This window comes from Empidonax traillii, unplaced genomic scaffold (assembly GCF_003031625.1).
Source record: "Empidonax traillii isolate 1590-97213 ecotype Southwest subspecies unplaced genomic scaffold, ASM303162v1 scaffold29:size1973556, whole genome shotgun sequence".
Taxonomy (NCBI): domain Eukaryota; kingdom Metazoa; phylum Chordata; class Aves; order Passeriformes; family Tyrannidae; genus Empidonax; species Empidonax traillii.
Genome location: NW_020955222.1, coordinates 843,440 through 862,331, shown reverse-complemented (window position 1 = coordinate 862,331; position 18,892 = coordinate 843,440). Strand labels below are relative to the sequence as shown.

The 18,892-nt window shown below is 39.0% G+C and overlaps 1 protein-coding gene across 3 annotated transcripts in view; it reads left to right on the top strand.

Annotated features, from left to right (window-relative positions):
- The window catches only part of ITGA2 (integrin subunit alpha 2), a 67,518-nt gene extending 49,621 nt beyond the window's left edge, over nucleotides 1–17,897 (top strand). For 2 of the 3 annotated variants that reach the window (XM_027910460.1, XM_027910474.1), the window contains 13 exons: nucleotides 572–682; nucleotides 1,300–1,382; nucleotides 2,129–2,270; nucleotides 3,924–4,016; nucleotides 5,067–5,143; nucleotides 5,237–5,320; nucleotides 8,539–8,641; nucleotides 9,440–9,550; nucleotides 10,013–10,117; nucleotides 10,429–10,542; nucleotides 12,731–12,820; nucleotides 16,225–16,341; nucleotides 17,073–17,897. In XM_027910460.1, the coding sequence (XP_027766261.1) occupies nucleotides 572–682; nucleotides 1,300–1,382; nucleotides 2,129–2,270; nucleotides 3,924–4,016; nucleotides 5,067–5,143; nucleotides 5,237–5,320; nucleotides 8,539–8,641; nucleotides 9,440–9,550; nucleotides 10,013–10,117; nucleotides 10,429–10,542; nucleotides 12,731–12,820; nucleotides 16,225–16,341; nucleotides 17,073–17,162 (1,320 nt within the window). In that variant the 3' untranslated portion in view covers nucleotides 17,163–17,897. Of the gene's footprint in view, nucleotides 1–571; nucleotides 683–1,299; nucleotides 1,383–2,128; nucleotides 2,271–3,923; nucleotides 4,017–5,066; nucleotides 5,144–5,236; nucleotides 5,321–8,538; nucleotides 8,642–9,439; nucleotides 9,551–10,012; nucleotides 10,118–10,428; nucleotides 10,543–12,197; nucleotides 12,485–12,730; nucleotides 12,821–16,224; nucleotides 16,342–17,072 lie in introns of those variants that run through there. The other variant, XM_027910467.1, reaches the window with a different exon arrangement.
- The last annotated feature ends 995 nt before the right edge of the window (nucleotides 17,898–18,892 follow it).

Here is an 18,892-nt window from a genome sequence, read left to right as displayed (position 1 = left end):
GAGAGTTGCCTTAAGTCTCGCTGCATGATGCTAGGTCAGGTAGGGGACTTCAGTTCCTGCTTTGCTTTGCAATACAAGTACTTCTGACTTGTTGATCACATTTAGTGCCCTGTGAAGCCATGAGCCACAGGGCTAGAAGATTATTCATCCTATAGTAAGAAAAAGAGGAAACATGCAGTATATATGGTGTTTTAGTGTCACATAGGGCCAGCTGCTCTCTGTGATGCTAAGGCATAGTGGAACAGGAATTTGACTTGTGCAGTCAGATGAGAATGAATGATGACTTTTGATGACCAGCTCCTAGAGCTGCAGATAATATGCATGTTCCTTAGCCCCAGAAGTGACTGTGATGTACAGTCATGGAAATGGCACTGAAAACTTTTGAGCTAGAGGAGCCCACACTAGGCAATCTCACAAAAATTATTTTCATCAAGAAATAAAGCTTTAAACTGTTGCTGCCTCTTGTTTAGAGGAAGTATTATTTTACTATACATTCTCAATTTACGATAGAATTGCCAGTTTTACCCTGTTTTCTGTGCTGACAGCTATCATCTGAATCATGTGTTTACAGGAACCTTCAGATGCAGTGAACTCACTTAGTTTGCGCATTGACATTGGTGTTGCAAATCCTGCCTCCAGCCCTGTCCTTGATATATCTTCTCCTGCATCTGTGGCCTATAGTGTAAGTATGCAGACTTGCTGTTGAGAAATGCATGACACTATATATATATATATATATATATATATATATATATATATATATATATACGCATAATGTGTGGCCCCCACAAACACCAAAAAGGTGTGTGCAAATGAAAACTTTTATTCTAGTTAAGTCACTTTTGAAGGTGTCCCTTGATTCCTTTTACACTTTTGCCTGCATTGCATGAGCTTGGTCACACACACAAACATCAGCCACCTTTCCGTAACATGCATGATGGTTCAGCCGTGTCACTGTTGATGTAAACTTTTAGTTGATGACAAAGATTAATTCTTTCAAGTCAGTTTATCCTACAATAAAAGAGTACATAAAAGAGATTTGAAACTAATTTTACTTTATCACCTTTGTTGTGGGTTAAAAATAACCTGTCTATTATTCTTTTGGATCAGTTGACATGTAGCATGATGTTATTCAGTGTTAACTTGTTCATGTGTCAAGAATTTTTAGTGTCTTTCAGAGTTACTTTCTTATTTGCAAACCAAGAATATGCTTTACCTCAAAGGTGTTTGCCCTCTAGTGTCTGCAGATAAGTTAAAAGTTGAGCCCTGTCATTAAGGAAATGCTTTTGTTTTTCCTAGATTCCTTTTGTTAAAGATTGTGGTGAAGATGAACTTTGTATCTGTGATCTTGATCTGAATGTTCAGCGGAAGGCAGAGGATGGGTAAGAGCTGAGTCAGTGGAATTGTTAGGGTGCAGTATTAGCTTTTTACCAGTCATTTTGTCTGTAGGCTTTGGATCAGTTTCTAGATGAAAATGCTTTTCTAGTTCAACATCTGTTTAGAAATAGCTGCGATAAAAATGGCATTTGGATCTAAATCTAAACTAGGAAAAAGAAGTAAGATAGGAACACAAATATAGAACTAGGACTCTTGTCAGTTTAGACCAGCCCAAGTGTTGGTACCTTAGAGATGAGGACACAGGGAGTGTTCAGAAGAATTGCATCTGACTGGCTGCTTTTAGGAAAGAGAGCACAATGGGAGAGCAGCAAGGACCCTGCAGTGGGCTGTGCAGGACAGCACATATTCCAAGTCCATAGCAGATATATGCATACATGTACAGTACACAGAGACAGGGTTCCCTCTTCCTGGAGCTGCTTTCCATGTCTGCTACCCACTTTGCTCACCTTCCCACCAGGGTAAAGCCCTTGACAATTCAGCAAAGTGACTTTGACCATACAAAGTCAAGGTCCAGCAGTTTGAGAAGATACTAACTTCATTTGGTTATAGGGAACAGCATCATAGAATTTCTCATGCCAGTGGGTTTACAAAGGAGAGCATTTTACAGCGTAGAATGTAGGAAATGTCTTGCTGTGCTTGTTATTTGTTGTTGGCTATAGGCAACACATTTTCCTCATCCACAGCTGTTCTATTATCTCTGTTTACAACAATGGACTTTATTTTCCAACAGCAAACAACAGTTTGTTGTTAGCAGCAAAAACAGAAGACTAACGTTCAACGTGAAATTGAGAAATAAAAAGGAAAATGCATATAACACTAGAATCCAGGCTACGTTTTCAGACAACTTATTTTTTGCTTCATCGTCTTTACCGGTGCGTAATACCCAACCTGTTTCTCTTACTGCCCCTGATTTTTGAGGTTCTCAGAAAATTTTTTTATTTTCTTTCTAGTAGTGCCTATGCCAGGAAAGAATGTGTGTGCAAACCTCTCTCCCAGTTTATTTTCTTGGATACCAGAATTATTCCCTCAGCATATCAGTTTCTTTAGGTCAAGGACAAATACTGCCAACTCAGCATAAAAGTTGGCAACTTGTTGAGTTTGACCTCACCTCAGTGTTTCAGTCATCTTTTCCTCACTTTAGGCATCTTCTGCATAATTCTCAACAATGTGCCTGATGCAATTGCTCTGCCATAGGGAATTTGTATTTGATAAATCAGTCATGCAGCATCCTTATGATGCTTCCTTAAAAGCACAGACTTTGGATTTAGAAATATATTACTGCCAAGGCCATGTGTTCCAGCTAGACAGTTAATCAGACTGACATGATTGCTAAACCAGAAGCTCTTTTTCTAACTTCTAACTTCTTTTCAAACTTCATCTTAGAAAAGGGAAAAGAGAGAAATTACCCATGCTATTTTGAGGAATGCAGTATATCTGTAATCACAGTTGTTGCTCCCAAACAATTCTTTAGGGATGAAATTCATACTTCAGTGCTTGGCTTAGGTGGTCAGGCGGCTACTGGAGAGGTGCGTGATAATCCTAGGGGTGAAATCCAGAGCAATCCCTATACTGATGGGAGAGAAGGGATAGCATTCATCACTGCCCAAGAGCAGCATTATTCTGAACAATGAACTGGCAGAAATACTACACACAGCACTGAGGGTGCCCCTCTACCTCCTCATCCTGTTGTACAGCAAAATTGTTTATGCCACTCCTGCCAAAAGACCACACTGGAACTGGGATTTTCTTTTGCTTTAAAAACCCATTTGCTTAGAAGTACTTCAGCCTGCAAGTGAAGCTTTGACCAAAAATGTGTATGCTTCAAAGCAGGAAGAAAAGCATAAGCTGAGTATGTATGGGTCTCGTTTTGGGTTTTGTTTTGAGGGGGATTTTTGTAGTACAGTTCATGAATGGTAAATGTCTGCTAGAAATGCTTTTTTACAAAAGACTGTACATTTTAATGAATTCTTTTTGAAGGGTTGATAACTGTCTATGGTCTATGAGTTTGATATAAGGATGATAACATGCCAAATATTCTGCAAAGTTGTAAGCAAACTGTTTTGTAGATTTTCCAACAGAAAGTATGATAGAATTGCCCTTTGCACTCTAAACTTCTACACTGGAGATACTAAGCTCTAGGTACCCTAGCTCTAGGGTTGAGTAAATATGTCTGCAGAAGTTCTGTAAAAATTCTGTGAAAAAGTTCTGGAGAGGTTAATGCTGGAGGTGACCTGTACTTTCTGGCCTGTATTCCTTCTTCCAAGCCCAGCACAAACTTCTAACAAGATCATTACAGCTCACAATGAATTGCATGGGACTGGTCCTTGTCCCACATTTCTCCTGCCTTTTTCCTGGCTCTGTCTATGCTCCACCCATCTGCTGCATCTCAAGGAATTACAGCCATAACACCTATTTTTATTACCTTAGTATAATAGCCGTGCTGTTGAAGATACAGACCAGGAATTGCCTCTCTGCTTTATCCAAACCTGATATTAAGATGACGTTTCTGCCTGTTTTCTCTGCAGAGTGATGGGACTGAAGTCTCATGTCAAACAGGAACAGCACAAAGTACAGTCATTTGCCAAACAAGCTATCCTGTTTTCAGAACAGGACAACAGGTACAGCTAGCATGTTTACATAACCTTGAATGATATCCAAAACCTTTTTTACTGTTCTTTTCCCCTAAATTTGCATTTACTGCTGACGAAGATTTCTTAGATTTGACAACAGGGGCATTAAAAGAAGCAAACCAAGGGTTAAACTTTTGTGACTTCCTGTCAGACTAAAGGAAAAAAAGGCTCTCAAAGCACATTTGCCACAACCCACAGTTTTCAAATGCTGCTGCAGCAAGGTAACTTTTGGAGGGTGAAGGCTGGGGGCCAAGAAGCATAGAGCATCACGTGCAGGCTCCTGAGAAACTGAGCTCAGTTCCCATCAAATCCCTCCTACATCATGAACCTGCAGTAACTCCCTCACCTGCTCTGTGAATCTCATCTCTCCAAGAAAGCAGTCTGAGAGATGGTTGGCCCACACAGCCCTAGGATAGATTTTATCTCTTTTTTTCATATATACCATAAACCTCAGGATATCCATGGTTTTTTGAAACTCGTGGTTTTATGGAATCTCTTATTACTCAAGGGCAGAACAGGAAACAGGGTTCTAGCCTCTAACACAATCAACTGGAGCAACAAGAAACTTGCTAGAAAGAATAGAAACATAATAGTCTGTGTTGGGGAATGCAGAATTATATGTAAAAAATTGCATAGAAAAAGTTGTTTGTTCTGAATTTTTAATGGAATTGGTTAAAGTGGACCTGCCGCAACAAATGAAAGAAAAGAGTAAACACAAGCTTGTGTCAGTGCTAGAGTTTAAAAGCATGTAATTGAAGGAATCCTGAACACTTTTTGTTCCAAATTGTAGCTAGTTGTACACAGGTTTAAAATGCAAATAGCTCATGTTTATCTAAGATGCCAACTTGTAGGGGAACACAAGAACAAATCAAGTCTGGATTAGTAAGACACTACTGAAATACTACAGAGTAATCCGTGGAGAATTCAAATACAGAGGGAGTTCTAGATTGTTGCACATACGAATAATTATGGCGCTATTGGGAAGGCCTTTGGATGTTGCCCCATCAACTCAATATGTGTTCCTTGTCTCTTCCATAGGTATCCTTTGATATTAGCTTTGATTTTAACCTTAAAAATCTTCAGAATGTGGCAGACATAAGCTTTCGTGCATTGAGGTAAAGTATATAATCATATGGAAGCGAGTTAGGTATTAATACTTTATCTGTACAAAACAATATTATAACACTTAAATGTCTTTTGATGAACAGTGAAAGTAAGGAACAGCAAGAATTGGACAACCAGGTCATCTTATCAATTCCTTTGAGATATGATGCAGAAATTCACTTAACAAGGTATGCTGAATAATATAAAGAGTAACTGGCATTTTGTCAAGGTACTTGAATACAGTAACAGTCTTGAAAAGCCACTGAAAATATACTGAAGATTTTGAGGGTTTGTTTTAGAAGTCATAAGAAATTCCCACTTCATTAGTAGTAGCAGATTTGTATGCCCTTCCAACATCATGAAAAAATTATAGAAGTTGTGGATCCATGTTTACCTCTGCATAATTGTTACAGATGCTCACATGAATGCAATTGGTATAAAAGGCAAACAGTGCTTCTAGTCTTGATAATATAAATAATGCAAATAGTATTTACTGTATAATAAGATTGGACCTCTGGGCTTAAATGTAATGACATTGGATCAAACCAGGAGTTAAAGTGATCTAAACAAAAGAACAACAGCAAAAGGAAAAATATGCTTCAATCCAAACTCTCAGCAAAGGAAGGGAAGAAAAAAAGAAAAAAAAACTATGGACAACTCTGCTGAATCGAGGCCAAAATTATAAACTTTTTAGCAGTTTTAGGTAATGATTTGAACTAAAATCTGAAGTATATGGCAGATTCCCCCTTGCTGCAGCTGCACTGGCACTGGGAGCCGCACCTCTTGTTTTCCCATGCACCCCATCAGACTCTGGCTCACACATACCCCTTCCCTGCCTGGTGCTAGCCCTTTCCCCTCCTTGCAGAAGGCCAGTTGGGGCTGTTCCAAGAGTGATCATTCACCCTGGGAAGGATGATTTTTAAGGAGAGGAAGCTGAGTGGGCAGGGGGAGAGAGACGAACAAAAATCCCTTTAAGACTGATCTGTATATTGTGCCCTTGAAAGCTCTTATCTTGGGCCCTGGAAAGCCCCCATGATTTGGGATGCGCTCAAGCAGTAATTAGTCTGTTCCAAAATAGAATCATTTCAGTTACAGTCTAACTTATATTTGAACTGAAACAAAAATACACTGGTTTGACACTCGTATCAAAGTAGGATATTTACTTATCGTCAAAGAAAATATATGTTTATCTTTCCCAGGTACTGAATATAGTCTAGGATAAACTATGTGCAGTTACATTTGATGCACTTGGTCACCAATTTCTGGTGAAAAAATGCTTTTGCATCCCAAATCATTCAAAAATTAGTAAATACAAACTGATAGAAAATAAAGAGTAGTTATTCAAAGAATGACAGAAATTTGAAAAAGTGAAAGCTGCTTAAAAATGCACAGCAGCAATGGATTTAGGAAACTAATATTCAAGGATCACTACAGCTATGAGAACTGTTGGCTGCTGTGTAGGATGACCTGAGCTGGAACAGGGACTACAGCATAGAAGATAAATGTTATAACCTGCTTTGCAGAAGCAGTTTCGGAGTATTGGAGGCTCGTTGACTTGGTGCACCAGTTCTAGAGTCATGCAGAATTTTGGATATTGTTTCAATTGCAGAAAAGCATTTGAGTCAGCAGTGCAAGTTCTTTCAACTCCCTGAGAAAGTTGTATGAGACCTCATCAGAAGCAGAATGTTTCTAATAAGGGTAGCAGAGGCACAGAGACTACAGGATCATCTGTATAGGGACTAGCATAGCAACTTAGGCAGCTTCTTAGGAAATTCAGATGGTGTAAACTTGAATAAGCAAATTTAATTAGCTGAGAAATATGAACTAAAATGCAGTGTTTCAGAAGAGGCAAGGTGTGGCATCTATAAAAGGAAAAAAACAGGGTGTTGAATTCAGGTGCACCTCCTGAGTATGAGAAAATGCAATTTCATGTGCAAGTCAAGGCATGAAGGAATACCTTCTGCCAGAAAAGGATTAGTTATTTTGGAGATAATCAGTCTAAAAGAACTAAATGATGTACATATTAAGCCCTCATATAATTTACACTCTTTGAGTTAGGAAGTATTTATCTGGAACTAAATAAAGGCAGATATTATAGCTGAGGAGCAATACCTTAAAATACAAAGGTTGAGAAAAATTGTTGTCTTGCTGAAGTGAAGCCTTTTTAGGGATAATCTCCAGAGTTTCTGGGAGCAGATATAGGAATAAGTCTTATCGCTGACTCCTGCAAAGACAAGAACACTGACACTGTGCATCTTGGGAAGACTGGAGTCTTCAGCAATAAGGAAGCAGAAAATGTGTCATGTGGCTTTTCCTTGGAGTCTCTGTGAGGAGGCCCTTCCAGTTAAGGCCCATATGGAGAATCAAAGAGGATCCACAGTGTGATATGGAGGACCATAACTGATCAGGAAGCACCATATTGAGACTGCACACATGTTAATTTGGGACTGTAGGTGCAGATGTTACCCAGATAAAACACAGAGAGCAGCACTGGTAAAGAGGAGAGATTTGCAGCTTGTGTTACAGGAGGAGTTGATGTAAGAGTTCTGATAGCCCCTAATTCGTGTTAACTCACAGCCAGCTTGCTTTTTGACTGCTCAAATTTGACTGCCTTGTAAAAAAAGCTAATAACAAAGAGCAGACACAGTTCTGGGATGATTCAGCAGAGGAGCTGCTCACAGGTAGCAAGCATGTGGATGTGATGCACTTCATAGGGGTGCTTTCAATATCTTTGAGCATGGTTCCAACTGGCTGAGCTCCTGGAGCACCCACAGGCACTTGCACCATGTCCTTCTGTCACACACATGCTTTGGTATGCTGAAACCACCCTCACGTTACTTCGGAAATTTGGGATTTTAGACCTCATAAGTACTAAAGAAAGTGACCCAGAGAGGACTGAGGGCTATGCGATAGGACCATGTACACAAGCAAGGTGATGTGTGTTTACACAAACAGGCAGTGTGAAAACAAGCCTGCCTGTGGTCTGTGACATTAAGGTCCAGGATCTCTGTCAGAGTCTGTTAGTATTTGCCATTATAGGTGTATCCAGGGACCATTAAGGGGGCCCTTTCTGAGGAAGGAGGCAACTGCAAGGCTGAAAGTTGCAGTTTGTGCCCAGGACAGGAGCTTTGCAGTATGGCACTGAAACACTACAGGGTCCAGAAGCCAGAGCAGAGCCCGTGCCTCCCACAGCTCTCCTGTCTTACCTTGACACTCTTGCTCCAGCTCTGGGCTTCAGTGAACTGTGTATTTTCTTAACCAACTTTGTAAAATTCAAACAGCAGTACAAGTGACTGATTTTTCCTCTGACTGTACTTCTGACCTGTTTCACAAAGGAATATCCAGTAACATATGTTTTCAAAGCAGCTGCCAAATTGAAATGTATTGTTTTTTGGTTGTTAACTAGGCTTGCCAACATCAACTTTTATGAAATATACTCTGGTCATTACATTCCTTCCACTGTGAATAATTTTGAAGATATTGGCCCCACATTCAACTTCTCAGTTAAGGTTAGTAAATGTATTTGGTTCTGGTTTGAGAAGTCGCCTTAGCTCCCTCTGTAGCCTGTTCTCAAAATCTAGTTGAAAAAACATGATTTTGAGGCTTTTGAATAGGTCAAATAAGAAAAAAGATTGTACATAGATGGGGAATAAATGCTTGGAGTCTTCATAAGGTTAAGGATGACGTTTTCAATTACTGCACAAGTAGAATGGGGGAGGGATTGGTCCCGCACTGTTTACATACTTAGAAGATGGTTAATGCTTAACTTTAGGCCAACTCAGACTGTTTTTTCACAGAGTCTTCTGCCAACTTGATGTAGGAAAACAAGTCTTTGCAGGCTGGAACTTTGAAACTTGAAGTTTGGCGAGGGTTAAGTGCTCAAACTAGATGCCAGAACTAGCCAAATCACAGCACTTATTACATAACTCAGAAAAAACTTAGATCCAAGAATGCAACGTGGAAGAAACTTAAATTGTGTTCCATTTACATTCCTGTAACTGCTACTCCAAAGGACTAAACAGGCCTATTGGCTGTGGCAGAATATTTGCTTTTCAAAACATATTTCATGCAGTTAATATGAGCTTTGCTAAGGAAAATGACAGGAACCTGAAGCTATACTGAACACTTTCTGCTTTACTATTCACATAGTTTAACTACTATTGTAGTGTCTTGGTACAAAAAATATTGATGCAAAAACAGTTCAGATCTTCCATACTCATCCACGATTTCTGTTTTTCTTGCAATATCACATAATTTATGCATATATAAGCACAGCTACCTGAATTAACTCCTGATTTGCTTTGCAGGTAACAACAGGAAGTATTCCAGTAAAGATGGCATCTGTAAAAATCTATCTTCCAGAACTAACCAGTAAAGACAACCCATTGATGTACCTCACTGCAGTCTCCACAGATCAGGTGCAGAACCAAACTGTGTTTTAGGGGTTGATCAGTACTATAAACATAATGATCTCCCTTTACAGAATGCATGGCTTTCCTCCTTGTCCCTTCCTCATAAAGGGAGGACCACGATGTGATCACTGTACTAGCCTATTACTTGCCAGAGATGGTTACATCCCCAGATGAGTTTCTGTATGATTCTGGATCTTTTCAGTTATATTATTCTCCAAGTTCCTGGAAGTTATCCTAAAAATGGAACCCTTGAGGTCCATCTAAAGGGAAAAAAAATCACCTTAAAAGCCATTTAATTCTGACCAGAACTACCTACAGTCTCTCTTAGTTTCCTAAAGAATTCAGTGTTATATAATTTAAGTCAAACCTTTCACAGCCACCATCTCATCCCAGAAGTGTGTATTCTTAAGATGACTATTAAGTCCTGAGTATGATGTTATCCAGTCTCATTCCTGCCATCTTTCTTAGGCCAGAGGTATTACTTGTGAAGCTCAGATAAATCCACTGCAAATAAGTAAAAGACCTTATTCTCCATCTTTCACAAAAGAGAACTTCAGAACTTCCAAAGAACTGGTGAGTAAGACTCTGGCCTGCGGCAAGCAGGACAGGGACGGAGAGCTGATCCTTATAAGGCCATTGCTGTACTTGTGAGGAAAACTGTGATGGAGTGGCATTTGACATTTACAGTGCAGGAGTTCAGCCTATGGATGTTTTCACACATACTACATCTGCTTTAGATAGAAGAAAACGTGCACATTCTTCACAGCCTGTAAGCACATAGAATGGCAAAGACAAGGGCAAAAAAGTCTGGATGTTAAAAGAATATTTTTTAAAATCTATTTTTAATGCATGTTCTTGCCTCTTCTTACTTTCTCCCCTGGAAGAACTGTAAGAATGTGAAGTGCAGTGCCATCACATGCAAACTGGAAGACATTATGCTGAAGGGAGAGTACTTTGTGAACGTGTCCACCCAAATCTGGAATGGAACCTTTGCTGCTGTGAGTATCAGCTGCATCTTTATGAGGGATGCAATACTCAAAGTATATCAGAACTCGTAATAATATTCAAAGTTCAGTTAAAAGACCTTACAATTTAAAATAAGCTTCCTTCACTTTCAATTGGTATGGGTGTTTTTCCAGATTGAAAACTTGAATCTAAAAGTAAAGTAGTGAGGCTGCATATAATGGAGCTGGTAAAACTTCAGTGCAGCACACAATCTAAGAAAGTGGTGTGATAATGCAACCTTAATAGCTGCAAAACCCATTTCCTACATCTGTTAAATTCATTCAAGGGAAACTACAGTTTCCACAGAGTTCGTCATAGGAAAGAAGAGTACAATCTTCTGAGTATACTTAGTATCATCATAGCTTGTCAAATAATGGTGCTTTGAGCTTTTGAACATCACAGCCTACATAGTGCTCATTTTAAGTCACATCAAAATGCATTGTTAGTGCTGCCAGTTTTACTTGTTATAAATTGTGGAAAACATTTTTAATTGATTTTTTCTTTTTATTAGAGTAGGTGACGAAACAGTCCAAGAGACCTATAGGATGCTTAAAAATATCTATCAATAATATCTTGGCTTTCCCATTTAAATCACCATGTGTCCTCTGGGTTATAACTCATCCTGAGTTAATAGACTTTTGAAGTTAGACCATGTTTGCTTCTTAGCTAGGCAACCAACCAAACAGTCTTGGAGTCCTGGATTTGCCTAAAGCATCAGGAACATGACGCACTCTCCTTAGTTTGTCTGGCAAGTCCTGTGGTAGGTACTGACATTTAACAGCAGGGCTGTTGTCAGCATTCAACTCTTGAAAGGAAAAGGTCAGGTTGATATTGCAAAGTTCATTATGCAAGTGTGCAACAAGAAGTGTCTATCTGTCTTTAAAGTTTGTATTTTTTAAATCATCTGGGTCAAGACCATTTGTTAGTGCTGTCAGGTACAGAGCCAGGGGAGACCTGAACAAAAGGTTGCTACCCTCACAAGAAAGTGAGTGGAAATAATTTGTTTACTACTGGCTGAATAATTTGTTTACTACTGAAATGCGAGTTTTCCTTGCATTTCCCATTTTTTAATTTTCTATTTGATTGTCAAACTTCACTTCAAATAATCTTGAAAGCACTCACTCAGTAGTGCACATCATCAGCCTTTTTATTTAGTGGCAGTCAGCCATTCTCCAAGAAGGGCATATTGAGCTTGCCAGTACCTGCTAAGTAAAGAAAAGATGTTTAGGAATTGAGGTTCCTTGAGTAGCGCTAAGATGGATTTCTAAACTTTTAGGTGTGCAGAACAGACCACTTGGACAGATGGCCACAGTGCAGAGGTACAATAACTTATGGTCAGGGGTGGTCAATTTGGTGTGTGTGAGCTGCTGCAGACCCACGATTGCCATGTTTCCTGTGTCAAGCCTGTGGTACCTGCCTGTGCCACAGAGGAATGGCTGAGGAGGCAGAATGCATTTGGTTCAGCAGGCAGGTGCTCCTGTGCTCCCACGAATCTCAGGCCATTCCTGGTGATATAGGAGAAAAGCAGCAGTGAGCTGTCGGTGTCTCCTTTCCTCCCAATACATCCACAGAGGGAAGTGGGATCTGGCACAATGTCCCTTTTCAAATGGGAATTGGCTTAAGATTGTTGTCGTTTTCTCTGTTTAAGCTGAGAGAGCCATGTCAGGATATGAGAAGTGGAAACACACAGTGATAGGAAAAAATAAATGGGGAAAAACAGAAGCATTGGATAAAGGTGAGGGGGGGAAGTAAAAGAACATCCAGTTTCCATTTCTTTCAAAGGCCAGAGATTTATTCCCATCTGTCTTTTGTTGCTGTCTCCTTTTCTCACTGTTATTTTTCCTCATCTCTTCCCTGCTAGCAGTAGTGACAGCTTTGAAATAGCTATAAAAAGGGTTATATAAACAATTCCTTCTGTTTTTCTTGAACTGTATGGTAAAGGAAGAAAAAAAAGAGTTCCCCAGTGTCATTGCTTACGTTTGGATTACTGATACATTGTTACTTTGATGTATGTGGTAGCGAGGGACAAATAAAAAGAGAATTTTAATATTCTTAATACTGTGGGTTTTTTCTGGTTCTGAAGTCTTCATTTCAAAACAAGAGAATCATCTTAGGATGTCTACATTCTAAATGATTTGCCTTATAACAGAGCTTTACAGTTGTTTTAATCTTTTCTTTCAGTTAACTTTCCAAAAATTACAACTCTCTATAGAAGCAAAAATTGATACACATAACCCTGAGTTATTTATAATTGGAGAGAATACCCTAACTGTAAGTGACAGATAAGTATACTTTTTTCAGCTTCTCTTTTACTGTATTAAAGTGATACTTTTAATTTTCAGTGTCTTTTAGGAGTACACAGCAGTTTGATTGTGTAGAACTAATGTATATTTCTGACTATATAAAACCTCCCTTAAGTTACTAAAATGTTTTCATTTCAGCTAATTGCTATATAAACCAGACCTAGTTAAAAACCTGCAGGTCTCAAATACATTGTATAGCTATCAGAAAAAGTCACTTAGACACTTCTGAAATTCGTATAGCATCTTGTTTATGAAAGGATCAAAATTTGGACTTCTTTCTGCAATGGTCTTAATTGTTGTAGATAAATGAGCTCTGGAAAACATGTTTGCAAATGTGATTCATAGTGTTACTTACTTCTATAAGCATATATGGTTTGATGTTTCTAGACAAATGTTTGGCACAGGTCTCCAGAAAATATACTTATTTTCATCTGTAAAAGACTGTAGAATATTTTTTGCATTTGGAATGGCTGTCATATGGACAGTGTGGACACAGCTAATCTCAAGAGAAGTCTCCAAGCCACTGCTTTATTAGAACAGACTTCTTCTCCCACGTTTTCCATCTGCTATAAACAAACATAGAAAACACTTTAGGAATAAAGTAGCAGTGTGGTACTGTTGTAATAAAAAAGGGTACCTTATTCTCTTGGTCTGTCTGGAGAGAAACACCCTTCCATTTGCAGTACTATCTTAAGATTTCTTTTTACAGGATTTAGTAGCCTGTGTTATCCACAGAAATAATCAAGGCCATCGAAGACCAAAATACAAATTAGTAAATGAGTCAAATATCTGTGAGAATATGTAGCATAGACCATTCGAAGACAATGGAGGATTCAATTAAGTATGTACAAAGACCATTAGTATTGATCTGTCTCACTGTGGTAAGACCATAATCCAGTACAATTTCTAGTCACTGGTTTCCCATGGATCACACCATTTCTTGTGAAGAACCTCTAAGTAAACCTGTAATCAGGAAAACCTTCAGTTCCTGAAGAGCAAAGGAAGTATTTATGGAAATATGTTCTGTAAATAATGCCCTGTTTTTGCAGAAGAATTACATGCCAGTATTTGAAGTGCTCTGAGTGTTTCAGCTTTGTGACGTAGTGTAATTTCTTTAGGAGATGAAACTCATTCATACATAATGCAAATATTCCAGGTAACTGCACAGGCTTTTTAGGTACCTCATAAACCATGTATTACTAATTATTTTTCCACACTTGGAGCATGATACTACCAAATCTACATTACCAGCAGTTCTGTTGGCCATTTCAGGAGAACGAGAATTTAATTATTTGAATGACATTTGGCAAATAAAAGTTAATTCATCAGCCAGCCATTGATACATATGCAGCTGGGACTTTGAGGCAGTGGCTGAACAGACGCTGAAAGTTATCCACATGTTCCTAAGAAACACCTTAGCTTTTGACAAGGCTTACAGCTTGATCCTTACTGAAAAGCCTTTTGCTCTGTGAGAAGTCTTGATAAATGTGCCAAGATTTTGGAGGTACATTCTCTCAAGGTCAGACAGTTTAACACTTCAATCATGGAGTCACTACCCAGCACCGTATATACATCTTGTCAGGCCAACAGAGGTATCTGGTCTGCCCTTCACGCTGCCTTCAGAACAAGACAGTGCAGAAACAACCTTATTTCCCTACTGACCTTAATTATTTAGATGTGCATGCTAGAATTCATCTGACTTCATATCTGCATTAGTCATCCACATTAGAGTTAGCCATTCTATAAATCTTAATCCATAGAAAGAATAGGTATTTCTGAAGTGAAATTCATCTCACCTTAAAGATGATCCTGAAAATAACTAGAGTGAATTAGGCCCTAAGAGAGCCTATCCTCCTTTAGAAGTCAGGTAACAATACTGTAGATACAACAGTAGATGGGGTAAATCCCAGTCATGGTGCCTTATTGAAGACAGTTTAAGTTCAGGCAAGGTAATTTTTTTCTTAGGCATCGATTTTCCTTTCCAAAAGTGCCACTTCACTGTTAATCAAATGGAGAAAGCATTACTAGGCAAACTGCATATACATATGAAACTGGCTTTTTAGTTTGGATGAGCTGGGTTGTTGTTTAGCCAAATGAATGAATATTGCCTTGTGATGCTATATGGGGACGTTGGTTAGGTATTTTTGCATAAAAGCTTTCAGATTTTTTCCAAGTTGGAAAGAACTGCCAGCTGGAGGACAGGACATCAACCTGCTAGAATCATCATTATGGGCATTTGGTTAGCAAATACACAAAGCCATCCTGCCTCAGTGAAATGAATACACATAGCCACACCTAGCACAACACTGGAGCCTTCCAGCAGAAATTGCTTAAATCACTGAGATGTCATCCCAGTGCAAGTTTCCCAGAAAGCTTAAGATTAAATTACACCAGACAAATGCACTGGACAAGCAACCCAGAGAAAGTAAACCAGTGTGACTGATTTTATCATGTTTCAGGAAGGAAAAAAAACCTTCAGCTAAATGCATGTCATTCCAAGATTAAATCCAAAGATTTGACAGTTCATAAATATTACAGCAATGTCTCTCTGATCAACTAGGTTATATGTAAATATATATTTGGTTATACCTAATCCAGCTAGATAGGGTATCACCTGAAAACTAACTTCCAGACAAGGTATGCTCTTCTGGGACTTCTCTGGTATTGCTTGTAGTCTAGTGTGGGTGTACTAGAAGGGCTTCTGTTTGACCCATACATCTTACAGCACATTCATTCAGTTGACTCAGAAGCACACAGATTAACATAAGATCTACTAAGTTGTTAGTGGTTTCACAGGAGGTAGGAAGAACAGGGAAAGGAGGTACCTGCCCAGCAGGAGGGTTGAAATTTCAGCAGATGCAGTAAGTGCATGATGGTGCCTGGCCTCAGTGATTAATACTGCCTCCTACAGGTGCCCACCACAGATAATGGGCTCTGACAATGCTTGGTGGAAAGTAGTTCTTCTCCAGCTGACACAACAGAGGTCTGGTTTTGAGCAGATGGGGCTGTACCCCAGGCTGTTCCCCACCTTCATGTAGGTATGTCTGGTTCATGCAGTGATGGTGTGTCTGTGCCTATGGAGACAACTTTGAAAGGCCTCCTATTAATGGAGAGGCAGAAAGCTGTCAGGAAGAGGTCTGTTATGTATCACCAGGAATGAGGAGGACCCCTAATCCTTACCTAGCACTGCTGTGTGCTGTGGTGGTGCAACCAGGCACTCATGGACACCAGTGAACAGGCTATAATTGCTTGATGTGTTCTAGTCATTGACTCTGGAATGCGTGGGTCCAGCCATTCTTGATCTTCGGTTTACAAATCCTACTTCATATGCAGTTAAAATTAATCCTTAATACACAGTCTCTCTGCTTTCAGATCCCAGTTACAATAATGAAGCCGGATGAGAAAGCTGAGATACCAGTCGGTGTTGTGATTGGCAGTATATTGGCGGGACTCCTCTTGCTGTTAGTATTGGTTGCTGTTTTGTGGAAAGTAAGTTTATATTCTTAAAAACAAAAAGGGATAAATACATTGGGCTATTTTCTCTGGAATATCTCTTCTCTGGTGTGGAACAAAACCGCATTTGCAGTTTGATGGCATGAATAATGCTTCTTTGGCGTTACACCCTTGGTGTATTTTAGAATGGTTTGTGAAATGAGTCCTCATAGAAACCGGCAACATGAAGATGATAAATGAGTTGCCAGTTGTTCAAAACAGTGGCATTGACTTTTTTCCTTTTGACACTGTCTGCCTCCTTCCATAATACCCTAGCTGAGCTCTGAATGCCCATGATATTCCCAGTGGACAAGGCTGGGGATTAGAAGCAAAGAGGGAGAGAATATATCTAAACAGACAAAAGAACAGAGAAAGAGCAAGGGCAAAAAGTAATTTACAAAGGATACTTAGATAAAGGGGAGAGGGAAGTTCTTCTTTGTGCATTAGTGTTTGAAGGGCTCTTTGGCATACTGAGGCAGCATGGAGATGTCTATATCTTGTCAGGGAGACAAATACCTAATCAGCACTGCTGTTCTGGTATTTAGGTGCACCAGGCAGGAGTTTACGGCACAGATCTTTTCATTTTAGAGGCAAAAATTGTCTACAAATCCAACTCAGTAGTGTGTGCATGCACACATGCACTTTTACCATCACAGTATTTAGCTTAACTAAGAAATGAACTATCAACCACTGACTGCAGTGTGCTGTTATTTTACTACTTCTCACAGCTTGGCTTCTTCAAGAGACAGTATGAGAAAATGACCCAGGATATAGAAGATGTTGATGAAATTGCAGAACTCACAAAGGACAAAGACTGAAGAAGATGAGTTATGTGGATAAAGAGGAAATCTGAGCCACCAACAGTAGTTGTGATCCACTCGGTTCTTCAGCTGGAGTGCCTTAAAGCTTAGTGACATTTAAACATTTTTAATGGAAGTGTCTTTATAGATGGAAATATTTTCAGATTCTACTCTATTATAAGAGTAACTGCAGGACAGTTTGGTTTTTTCAAAAATGACTTATAGTGCCTTTTCTAGTAAATTTTTGCCTTTCAAACAAACTTAGCCCTTAGAACTGGCAGGTCCGGAGTATACAGTAACATTCTGTGCCAGCAACCTTTCTCTTGATCCACTGCAGAGTGAAACAGAACAATTTATTTCAGATTATTGTGGAACAACATCAATTCGTAATTCAGTTGACAAGTACCATATGTGTAAAGGACATTTTCTATTAAGTTGATGATGAATGTGTGGTGAATACTGCTTCCAGACTGGGAGAAGAAAACTTATTTTTTCATTGACTAGCTCCATCCTTATTGTTTTAGAAAAACAATTTCCACCAGCAAACCTTTGTCTTAATAATCTGCAAACTGGGAACTTTGTATGAATATGTCTGTCTGGGTGCTACAAGACAGCTGGTTGGGCAAAGTGTTCCAAAAGTTCACCATATTTCTTGCACTAAGGTCACAACTACATTACTGAAGGATATTGTTTTGGGGAAATACTGCCAAATGGTATGTATAACTGCCTTCTGTATCGAAGAAACTATGAATTTCATAACAGTTTTCAGATTTCATCTTTAGAAGCACTACCATTACTATTAGGCTGGGCTTTACGCTCTCAGTCCCTCTGACACCAGTTTGGCTTTTGACAGAAACAAGGAAGACAGTCAAGATCTTGCCTTTAATTCTGTACTGAAAGATTTTGTAAGACTAAGAGCAAAAAGTGAACTAAAGGGGATAGATGACTGAGGAATTATGCATGTTACAAAAGGGGATAGTGAAGATCTAAGGTCTGTAAAATGTTTACTGCACTTAAATTCTTTAGCATCTCAGTGCCCTCCAGGAGACCAAAGTTCAGTACAGCTTCCTTACCTGTCACACTTGGTCCCACCTGTTCATGTCTTGATGAACTTTTGTTTTATACAGTGAAGTACTGTAGTGCTCTGGAAGGAGCTCTAAGCACAACACTTGGGTGACTTTGGTTGCACATATCAAGTTTATCACATGCTGTTATGCTGCCTGGTTATAATGAAAGCTCAGTCTATCTTAGAAAGACTCATGCTGTAAGACTGGAAACAGTCAGAGGAACTCTCTCTCATGGTTGGCAGTTACACTTATAATTGATTGTGAGAGAAGATGTATATGTTTTCCTTGTGTACGCTGCCATGCAAGTGAGATGTGTTTCCAAATCGGGGTGATTTACTTGAACAAGAGTAAAACATTCAAATGTGCCTGATTTGACCTGAAGTCATGTTTTCTTTTCCCCAGAGATGGATTGTAATTATGCTTAGGCACTTTTCATTTATTTTCTGAGGGACTAGGCTTGACCACATTTGAAGGTTTTACTCAATTTTTTTTAATCAGTAATCAGTCAGAAGCCAACCATCTCTTGGCAAATGACAGCTTCATTTGCAGCAACAGCTAGATTGTGCTCAGTGTAGTTTTATATGTGTTTTGGATTTGGATTTATTTTGTATCTATGAAATGTTATATTTTGTGGTTTTTTGTTTTTTTTTTTTTTTAAAAAGCAATTACATAATCTAAAGA